Below are 11,492 nucleotides of genomic sequence, written 5' to 3' on the forward strand. Positions count from 1 at the left end.
ACCAAAGAAACCATACAAGTTTATGTGCCTGTGCAATTTACAAAGGTTCTGTATGCAAAGTATAGTTGACTGGCATTTCTGTAATTTGAGAGAAGCAGGCTTGTATTGGATTAAACTTTAGATAGCCAGGAACTAAAAGATACTTCGTATACTTTAAATGGGATGTTACAGGTATATACGTAATTACAACATGCAAGCCTTATCTAGAGTCCCTTCCCTTCATTTTGTGTGTGTCTTATAATAAGTAGTTTTAAAAAATCAAAGGCAAAAAACAAAAGCAGCACACAGTGAAAGCCAGCTTGAGGGGAACCACCTTAGTTGCTTTCTGGGAAGGCATAATTATGTAGAAATATAAATAATATAAATATGTTCAAGCCCAGAGCTGATGACAACGCAAGATCTTAAAATCTATTCAGCCCAGGCTTTTGTTCATATATAGACAAAAAACAGCTACCCAGTTATTTCAATAGACTTTATTGTAAAACAGTCAGGTCACAATACTACGTCCAGACCATTCTGCCAGATATGCAAGCTACAATGCTTGACAGACAGAAAGGATCAGTTTTAGTAGTATACTTGAGAAGTGAATAAAAATCCATATAAAACAATATTCAAATAGTTTCCATAGGAACACAGATAAATGTGACCTCCCCGTCTCCTAGTTGTCTATTCAGTTACTTTTACGCCACCCTAGCCATTCAAAAACATTTTAAAATTCTAGCAAGAATTAAGTTAATGGTCCCAAAAGCCCTAAAAATCCATTCCTAAACTTGCATGTTAGCCAAAACTGTATCTATACATTAATGCTAGCTGAAGCACAAGCTGCTGGATAGTGTTCAATCCCACTTTCCCAGGCACATGAGAGTGGCAAAGTGACATCTTGCTCTTCCACTTCAGCTTGAAAACCTTGCTCCTTTATCCGCTGCATTAATTGCCTAATAAGGGGGGGAAGAAAGAGAAATTATGTAACCATGGCTGTGTGTACCTTCTACTAATCTCTTGCTAGATTCTGCACCAAAAAAGATTGTGAACAGTACAAATCCGTGCTCTTCCTAGCTATGGGAAAGTGAAGAGATACGCACCACAAACCTTATTTTGAAAATGCTCTGCCTTCTGAGTTTTAGCCAAGCCCTGCACTCACACCCTTAATTTTTAAGATTATGCTGAGATTCTCAAACAGGTGAATTCTGCACTCAGTGTGAGTTTTTGCACTAGCATAGAATTGTGATGAAGTCATCATGATAAAACAAGCCTTCCAAACGGCAGCCCCCCCTAAAAAAAAAACTAGAGAAAACATGACAGCAAAATTGGCTGTCCAGTTCTCTCACAACGTTAAACTATGATTTATGCATGAGAGTTTTGCTCCTCCCCTGCTCCTGACTGCCATGTGTGGGAAGAAACAAACATATCTTGTTTGTTGTGAGATATGAACCCTGGCTTGCGTTTAATTTTCCTCTACAAACAGAAGTCAAGGTTTGTTCTTAGCTTACCCCTCATGCTGTTTGGAAGACACAAACCACAACTCCACAGTCACAACTTGTAACAAACCAAACTGGCTTGTTCCCTCCCCCCCAAGGCAGTCAAGAGTGGGGGGGGAGAGTAATAGTAATTATTATTATTATTATTACCCTGCCCATCTGGCTGGGTTTCCCCAGCCACAACTGTTAAAATGAACTATGGATTAAAACTGCATGCAAACCAGGTGACTAGCTAGTAAGGCAGGCTATTTAAGTAAGTCAACCAAAGAATCTCAATGTGTTCTGTGCACTCAGTGTGGGATTATTAGCCCCCGTCTATTTATATTGTATTTATATTTATATTGTATCCTATCATAATAATCTACATAACCTTTTTCAAACAAGAGTTTACTCACTTTACTTAAGTCAAATGTAAGAGTGTACTTTCATTAAAAGCAGAACTACTAACCATGCTGGTCTTGACATTACATAGTGTATTGTTGGCCTCTGGAATCCATTGAAAGTAGAAGCAGCTGCCACTGTGTAGGCACCCATGTTTTCAAACAACATCCAGTCCCCAACCTGCAACTCTGGCAAGCCACAGCGCTCAACAATGCGATCTAGGCCATCACAGGTTGGTCCCCATATGCTGCAGGAATAGTACCTCTCATCTGGCTTAGGTCTCTGGACAGAATTAAAAATTTAAGTGGTTATTGCATACATACTGCCACAGCAGTCAACAATACAATAGTGAATAATATGGTATTTAGAATGTGCTCCATTACTACATAATGCTGAGATCAGTTAGAATAGGACTGCTCAAACTGTGGTTTGTATCATTTGTAGATTTTCAGCTGAAGATGGGAGGTGGCACATCCATCACATTGAATTGTCATACTGATGTTTAAATTGTATTTTATTGCTTTTATTTCTTATATTGTATCTTATTGCATCACAATTTGAATTCTGTGGAATTGCAGCTGTTACAACAGGCAGAACAACAACTGAGATCCACCAAGACCCATAGCAATTTCTAAAAGGTCCTGGGGGATGTGGGGAGTCCGAGTGTCGCTGATCTGAAAGAACCCATGCCCTTTTGTTTTTCCTGTTTTAAGTATCTGGCATAGATAAATGACAAGTAACAGTTACCTACAGCACAAATGGGCTTACATTTAACAGTATACAGAAATACATTATATAATAGAATATGAAATAAACACAAAGTACCTTTTGCAAAACTGGTTTGACATGTGCATGATCATACAGGATGCAGTTAAAAGATCCATAAACCCCATCATTTACATAATACATAAGAGTTTTGTCACTTGGTTCTTCTTCATCTATTTGGGGAAGGGGGGGAGAGTATTAGAATAGAGCAATTGGCTAGATATTGAAAAGACAGTTCCCAACTTTGTCATGCTTTGCCATTACCAAGGAACAGAAAACCTGGGATAGTGCTGTGCATGGTTATTGTCATCAGGAAAAATTGCCCACCTAGCCCCTGCTGTTGAAATTCTTATGAAGAAAACAAAACACTAACTTTCACTCCAACAATGGGTGGCCCAACCCCCTCTAAGGACCTTTCCTGTTCCCACCATCAATTATGAGTATTTGCAAAACTAATGGAAAGACTTCAAGATAAAGACAATAGATTTTAAGGAGGACTGGTAACCATTTATGTTATATACAGTATACAGAATCAATGTAAAGAAATGGACTCACTTGCAGGGTTTGATTAAACACTTGCAATTTACAAAATAAATGTATAAATAGAAACAAGATGTTAAAATGATAAGTGAACAATAATAACAGGCACCCCCAAACTTCAGCCCTCCAGATCTTTTGGACTACAATCCCCATCATCCCTGACCACTGGTCCTGTTAGCTAGGGATCATGGGAGTTGTAGGCCAAAACATCTGGAGGGCCGCAGTGTGGGGATGCCTAAATAGTAAGAATTAACCAATAAGCAGAATGAGATAATATGCCAAAAAAGAGAAAAAAACAGAAAAGGAAGTTGAGGGAAGTCATGGGGGGGGGAGCAGGAGCAGAGGATTTATAATGTATTTTGTTTTTGAAATAATGATTGTGATAATGATGATGAAATTGTTAATATCAATTAAAAAAATTTTTTTAAATCAATTATGAGTATTTGGCCCGTTAACGTGGAAGGTCCAGGATGTGATTTAAGTATTACATACCATCTGATCCAGTGTGTTCTTTTATTACTACTTTCTTTGCAATGATGTTAACAGCAAGTGTAAAAGCTGATGCAACATAGTATCTGCCAGGCTCTGCAATAATTCTCACTCCAGAATCAGAAGGAAAATACTTGTCCAAGGCAGGATTAATTACGTTAGTTATCTTTTTAAAGAGAGAGAAAAAAATGGGTTTAATAGAGTTGTTAAGCAACATGGATATCCAATAAACAATTAGCTTGCACTACATTCTCAATGCAAGAGATTGATGGATTGGAATCCAGCAACAAACTATTGGCTGTTTGCTGAATAATCTACTAAAAGCTTGGATATGATTTAGAACAGAAACATAGAACTTCCACACTAGGGAAAGGAGGTTGCTTTGAATTTGATAAATCATTCACAACAGTGCTCTAAACAAAGTTATGACTTGGAAAAATCATTCCTGGTTTCCCAAGCAATCTCAACCCAATTTAAAGCCAACAGAAAGTTTTTGTGAACTTTCAGCTATGTACATTCCGGGTTGCTCCAATGAACTAGATTGTGAAGAGCTGACTTTGGCTGCAATCCAAACTCCGTTTGCACTGTTGGGGGGTGAAAATGGGACAGAGATGTCCCCTCTACCCTGAGCGACACCAGCATCACATTATGTTCACAGTAGTTTATACTGTGCCTCAATATTGGGTGTTTTGGTGGCAGGGAAGGACAGTCAGCCCCACTGTCTGCATCAGCTCCAGGCTAGCACTTCAGTGTGAACAATGGAGTTGAGAGATGTGGCAGCGGCTCTCTCCTTCCTTTTTTATCCCATCCCTCCATTCACCCTGCCCACTTCAGCTACTGTTAACTCATTCTAGAGCAGGCATCCCCAAACTGCAGCCCTCCAGATGTTTTGGCTTGCAACTCCCATGATCCCTAGCTAACAGGACCAGTGGTCGGGGAGGATGGGAACTGTAGTCCAAAACATCTGGAGGGCCGAAGTTTGGGGATGCCTGTTCTAGAGTGTGTATTCATTTATACTAGCTGTCTAATTTAAGACTGAAGGTTCAATGTTTTGCAGCGAAAAGCAGAACTGAAACAGCCATATAGGGAAGAGTTCCTGTAAACATTTTTTTCAAGCTGAACACTGGCTGTATTGCCACTTTAGCAGTATGGAGGCTATGCAACATAGCAAGTAAATTTCTGCTATGCTGTAAAATGTATCACGGTGTAGCCTAGAAATTGATGTTGCTGTATAGCAAAGTATTTCAACTTGAAAATCATGATGCAGATTTCTCTTCCAGAGAGGCAAGGTAAAAGTTATTCATGTAGGTAAAGCTATTACTTAGTACAAGTTCTTTTATACTTGTAAACTGCCTATAAGCTACGCCAATTAAGCAGTATAAGTAATGAAGTAAATATATATATATTGGAAATAATTGAACTGGTGGCTTCACTCTAAGCAATACTCTTAAATTTAGGCTGACAAACCTTTTTTGGACTCCCGGGCACATTTGCAAACTGGATAAGTTGTCATGGGCACCACACATGCTACAACCTGTTCTATTGGCTACAACACAAGGCCTCTTTCAAGTCTCATTTCAGTGGGAGAAGGAAACCTGCAGCCGCCATAGACTCATGTGCTTGTTGGTACTTCAAGAAACTTATACAAACATATTTTGCCTATAATAGTGAATCCCCTCCATGTCAATTGGAAGCAGATGCTGGGAGTTGTTTAATAAGATCTGGGGAGCAAAGTTTGAAGAATGCTCTTCACAAACAAAGCACTTGTTATGTACCTCTTCAAACTTAAGTTTCACGTCTTCGGAGCCAGGGAAACCACCACCAATATCAAGCAGGTACATGTTGAAACCAAGCTCAACCTAAAAGGCAGAAATATTGAAATGTGAATCAAATCATGTTTTTGTAGATAGTATTGATCAGTTTCACATCTGAACTAATGAAGCAAACAAGAATTTTAACTAATCTGAATTACGGTAGCATCTTAGACCAACAGCACAAAAATGCAGGTTTCCCAAGTTTAAATATTTTTTATTTCAGACACATTCTAGCAATCTCACACTACTACTAGTTAGTGCTATAGGAAATGCTCTTAAAATGTACTTACTCCCATATCAAAGACACAGCGGGCATCAGAAATAGCTTGCACAAACGTCTCAGGATCTGTACAGCCACTTCCAACATGGAAACTAGAAAAGATGGGTTGAGTTAGTGGGAGTTTTGCCCATCCTTCTTAACAAAAGCAGAATTTGTAAGTAGCAAGTGTGCAATTTCTTCCACACAACCCTGCTGCTCACCTCACTCCAATTATGTCGATATCAAGTTCTTTTGCTCGTTCAAGCAGCAACCTGCTAGTTTTTAGTGTAGCTCCAAACTTAACACTTAGGCGACAAACTGCCTTTGAATCATCTGTTGCAATGCGCAAGACCAGCCTAGAAAACATTTTAGAACATATAAGCACATGCACATGTATTTCAGAACACACATTTGTAGTTGCTCTGAGGAAAAGTAGCTTAATTGGAGGGGGGGAGCTACCTTTATTCTGTCAAAAACAGCAATGCCACCTGTTTCTTGTACAAATCTGCCTAAATGGTCAACATCTTTTATCTGGGACCTCACATTTACCTAGAGAGAACATATAGATTGTACTAAAATAAATTGTAAATGTTTCTTACTTTGCTTTTGGATGGGCTCTTGCAACTTTCATCAGCTCAACTTCACTATCAAATGTCATCATCTGCACACCATTGTTTGCAGCATGCTTAATTTGAGAGACTTGCTTGCATGGATTTGCATATATTATACGCTCTGGAGGCACACCAACACTCTGGACCAGCTGTATTTCAGTCTGGGGGAAAAATCCATTTTTTTAGTTTGCACATTAGTTACTAGAAATGATTTCTCTAGAAATAAGACAATTTAAATCAAAGGCAGACATATTTTAATTTCTAATACACAGTATTTAATCGAAACATTTAAAAGCAGTCACTTACTTTACTGGCACAATCAAATCCTGCCCCAAGAGCAGCCAGAGTTTTCACTAGAGCTATGCTATCATTACACTTGACGGCATAGAAGGGAGATACCCTAGGGAGGGCCTTGTACCACCGCAAATGTTTTTTGAGAACATCCCCAAGGTCAGCAACATAGAATGCATCTTTATCATCCTGGGAACAAAGAAAACATTCTTCTGTCAATATGCAGTTGCCTACTAGTGTATATTACAATAGCAACGAAACCTAAGAGCCAGTATGGTGTAGTGGTTAAGAGCAGTAGACTTGTAATCTGGGGAACCGGGTTCGCGTCTCCGCTCCTCCACATGCAGCTGCTGGGTGACCTTGGGCTAGTTACACTTCTCTGAAGTCTCTCAGCCCCACTCACCTCACAGAGTGTTTGTTGTGGGGGAGGAAGGGAAAGGAGAATGTTAGCTGCTTTGAGACTCCTTCGGGTAGTGATAGAGTGGGATATCAAATCCAAACTACTACTACTACTCCTTCTCCTAAATTCAGTATAAAACATTTTTATAAAATATTCAACCTATCTCATACTCACCGAGGAAGAAACTTCATTTATTTTTTGGTCTAGGATATCCTTTGCAGTAAAGCCTTCATCAAGGAAAGAAAAATTGAATTCCTCACCACTGAAGTCATTCATCTTGCTTGATGTTGTTATACCACCAAAGTGATTTTCAGTGAAAAACTGTAAAGACATAGGAAAGAGTTTATTAATTCTCTTGTCTCACCCGTCACAGTGAGACAAGGGGAATGGAAAATACAGCAATTTTAAAAGCCATCTCTCACAGTTCAAGGTGCAATTTTGAAGGCAACTACTTTTAGTTGTGCTCCAATGAAGTCTCTCTAGTAAAGCAAGATCCTGAAACAGGAAAGTAACCTTTATGCTCCCTAAGCAAATTTCATATGAGAGTTACATGAACTGTTCTGGATTATATTTTAGGCATCAACATTTATGCCAAAATGTGTCTTTTAAAGAAATTGGACCTAGGAGCTTCCTGAGTTAATCAGGACCAAAAGACAAACAAACTTTCTTGCAGTGAACTAAACATTGAGATAGAAGAGGCAAACAATAGGAAGACAGACAGGGCTTCCTGTGTTTGTTTCCGTTTTACTCATAAAAGAAGAAATCTGCCTACAGGTGCATGTAGTTGCTACAATTTAAGTGTCCATTTTCTTCCACAGCTTTCCAAAAACTCAAGTTCTCCATGGAGTTTAATTAAGCTACTACAAAAAGCCAAGTGATTTGTCACACTTGAGAATTTCATGTAGTATTGCTTTGATGCAACTAAAAGAGGGAGCCTAGAGTACGGAAAAAGCATGTGTTTGTGAGGAATCGCAAATACAACTGCCAAATACACAGTCCATGTTGGTCACTCAGAAGGAGTTTAAATATACCGTACTCCTGGCAGGAGTCCAGACAAGAGTGGGGAAAACTGGTTGGCAGAAAAATGGAGGAGAGAAGGCACTCTGCAGTAGCTGGATTGAGGGTCAAGAACTAGCAGCTGTGTGCACAAAGATCTGTATACCATGAGAGAAAACAGCCTGTTTCTTTGCTCTAATTTCACTACAGATTTAAGGTGAAATCCTTAAGAGTAAGTTCCATTAAACACAGTGCAAACATGCTGCCTATACTGTAATTCTGTTGTCACTCCAAGTGAATAACAGCACACATTTTCACAGAACTTGGTAATAAAAAGCAATAAAAAGCTGAAATATGGCATTAAACAGCTTGACCCACTCTTGTTTGCCTTGATGCCAGACTCCTGCATGAATGCCTGCAGGGCATAATGTCAAAACATTCCTGCCACCTCCAGGCCCTTAACAGTAAAACAATTGGCAGATGTAGAGATCCTAGGGGAATGAATGGCATAATTGGGAACAAGGCAGCTAATGCAACATAGAAACAATCTGCTGTTGTGCTAGCACAATCTCTGCAGTTCTGCAGTTCAACTTGCTTCAAAGACAGACAAGAAACAATTTGTGCTTGAATTCACTGGCACATTCCACCATGCCTTTTGTAAACAGCCACAGGAAACAGAGAACAGTGATGTAAAAGTTTTAGAGACTTAAATATAAAATTCACAAGATACCAATTTTTATATTTAATAAGCATTTAATATGCATTGATTTTAATTATGTAATTAATAATCTTTTATTCTTTCATTATAAGTCACTTAGGGAGGATCTATGATTCTGAAAAACAGCATTAAAATAATTTAAACAGAGCAAAATGTACAGGCCTGAAATTTAACTCAAATTTCAATTTATTATCAAGGAACAGTAAGATGGATGCCATTAAAATGACTAATTGTGTTTGAATTCCTAATTTGCTTTCAGTTCAGTCTACTTTCAATCTCTGAAATCACCATTAAAAGATTGGGAGGGAAAGAACAGATGAGAAAATGTCTGAGATGTCACTAATGTGGTACATTACAGCCTGCACAAATGATTTTAGAACACAATATTCTAAAATACACCATGCTTTTCCAGTGTTTGACCCATATTTTTAAAGTATCTTAGGAACCAAGTACTGTATATTGAAAAGCAGTAATTTCACCAAAGAAGCAAGGTAAGCATTTTTTTTAGCATGTCCCTACTGGCTCAATCTTTTTATGCCTTTTCATCTATTATACAATCTTTTATAGCCTTATGCTTATGCTCCACTAATAACGTTGAACCTTGGGCATAACTGGAAGCTATTTCACTAATACCAATGGCTTGCCAATCGTATGACAATAGAATTTGAACTCTTAAATTCTTATGGTGGGCAAACCCATAGTAAACTGAACATATCTTTTTGCTATAGATACTGCTTAAGAAATACTGTATAGTAAATCAACAGAAATTCAGGAGTGCAAGTTCACATGCCACTTCAAATTCCACAGAAGCAAACCCTGTGCATAAAATTTTCCAAATAAATCCATTCATCATTTTATGGAGAATTCTTCAAAGTACCCCATACACAATAGTATCATTTATACTTGTTCAACAGCTTTAAGTAACAGCATACACATTTTAGTTTAATCACTAACTGTTCCTAGGATTGTAGTAGTCACTATTTACCACTATCAAGATGGCAAAGAGTCCATTCTTTGGAACAGAGGAGGGCCAGCCCATAAGCTTTATTGGCTCGCATTTGAAAAATGTTTACTCTTAAGCACTAGACATAACTTAAACCCGACAGGCAATTCATATAATCCAAGCGGCTCCCCCTCCCTCTTGCCTTAAAAATATGTCTAACTGTCACAACTTTGCCACATCTCCTAGCAAATTCTGTTGAGGAAGGTCAGGCTTTGTCTTTTGTATGTGTGGCTGCCAAGAATGACTAAGTGCTACCTCTCTCCTCCTTCCCTAACTGATAAGATAACTGTGGCAGGGTGAAGCACACCAGCTCCAACATGTGAAGGGGGTGGAGCAGAGAGATCAAGAAGAATAGAGCCGCATCTGCAGTTGCCCTTTATATTGCAGGGGTTGGCGGGGAGAGAGTGAGAGAGAGAATGAGAATGGGTTGGCCCAAGTCTGGGGCTCTGTAACCCAGTTCAAACTGACTTCTTGAGACCATGCCATTATTAATGCTAGCTTTCAGGACAGAAACATGCAGCAAACCAGCTTCTCCATCCCAGACCCCACCTGAACGGCAGCTGCTCAAGCTAGCACCTACCCCCATTATTTCCATTTCCGAAGGTTTCTCCCATCCCATCCCCCTCATTATCCCCATTACCCCCTCGTACCAGTGCTGAACTATCTACCGCAGTGAGACCGAAGAGGAAAAAGCACTGCAGTATTTTTCCTGTCTCCCTCCCTACCCGGCACAAATAAGGAGTAAGAGTCCGCAGTTCCGTATACACACCGTCTCCCCACAAGGCCAACCTCGGAATGGTAGTTACCCTACGAGGAACAGTAAATCATACTCTTTACCGCAACGACAATCAAGGATATTAGGGAGATTGGGGGGGGGGGGAGACGGACGCAAAAGGGGCGCCGTTCAAAGCGGAACTTTCAATACATGACTAATCAAACGGGGGGTGCAAGTTAAAAAAAATATGCTTGGGGTGGGAGAGGAAAAAAAATACTTTAAGGCCAGCTTAGAATCTCAACGGGACGAATCTGCTAATAAAGTTAATTAGAAGACGGCCATTATGAATCATCCAAGCCCCTATTTATGGGAGCGCGGTGGGCTACGCTCGTCAAAATCCGCCACATTCACCCCTCCATTCGGCCCCACGCAGACCCCCCCTTCCTTCTCGCACCCCCGCCATCCACAGGGCGGCCCGGCCTGCTCGGCGGTTGCTCTTCCGCCCACGCCACCATCCACGTGGCCGGCTTGCCTGCTTAGGCCGGCCTTACCTCAAACTGCGGCGGCAGCGGCGGCGGGTTTCTTGTCCTTCAGCAGCAGCAGCCTCTCCTACCCTGCGCGGCAGCCGGTGGTGGGGGGACGACGACGGGCGGGTCGAGTCTACCCAGTCGCACCCTGCGGGACTTGAGGGAAGAACCGGCCGCTGTCGAGGAGAGAAGGAGCCGGAGCCCGCTGGCCCGCCGCGCAGGATAGCTGCTGCTGCTGCTGCTTCTGTGGCCGCCTCACTGACAAAGCCCCGCCAGCCCCGCCGAGCCTGTATTTATAGGCCCGGCGGTGTCGCCATGACGACGCACCAGCTCAAACCAGCTGCGTTCGGCTGCGACCGGGCCAAAGGCATTCGCCAACCGCTATTATGACGTCAGGCAAGAGGTGGCGAAGGCGAGCGTGGCATGCCAGGAGACATGCGGCCGTCATCCCCGCCCATCTTCAAAGGGAAGGAAAAAGTGTTGGCGGGGGGGGGGGCGAGGAGGG

The 11,492-nt window shown here is 40.9% G+C and overlaps 1 protein-coding gene across 1 annotated transcript; it reads right to left on the reverse strand.

Annotated features, from left to right (window-relative positions):
• Positions 1-458: 458 nt before the first annotated feature.
• ODC1 (ornithine decarboxylase 1) lies at positions 459-11,250 on the reverse strand. The gene is made up of 11 exons (XM_035109857.3): positions 11,012-11,250; positions 7,203-7,349; positions 6,644-6,817; positions 6,326-6,498; positions 5,948-6,082; positions 5,758-5,839; positions 5,429-5,512; positions 3,657-3,819; positions 2,685-2,797; positions 1,927-2,141; positions 459-935 (listed from the first exon to the last, which is right to left on the reverse strand). The coding sequence occupies exons 2-11, from the start codon at positions 7,302-7,304 to the stop codon at positions 794-796; spliced, it is 1,383 nt and encodes a 460-aa protein (XP_034965748.1). The 5' UTR covers positions 7,305-7,349; positions 11,012-11,250; the 3' UTR covers positions 459-793.
• Between the last annotated feature and the right edge of the window lie 242 nt (positions 11,251-11,492).

The sequence above is a fragment of the Zootoca vivipara genome, chromosome 3 (genome assembly GCF_965207765.1).
Source record: "Zootoca vivipara chromosome 3, rZooViv2.hap1.1, whole genome shotgun sequence".
NCBI classification, from domain to species: domain Eukaryota; kingdom Metazoa; phylum Chordata; class Lepidosauria; order Squamata; family Lacertidae; genus Zootoca; species Zootoca vivipara.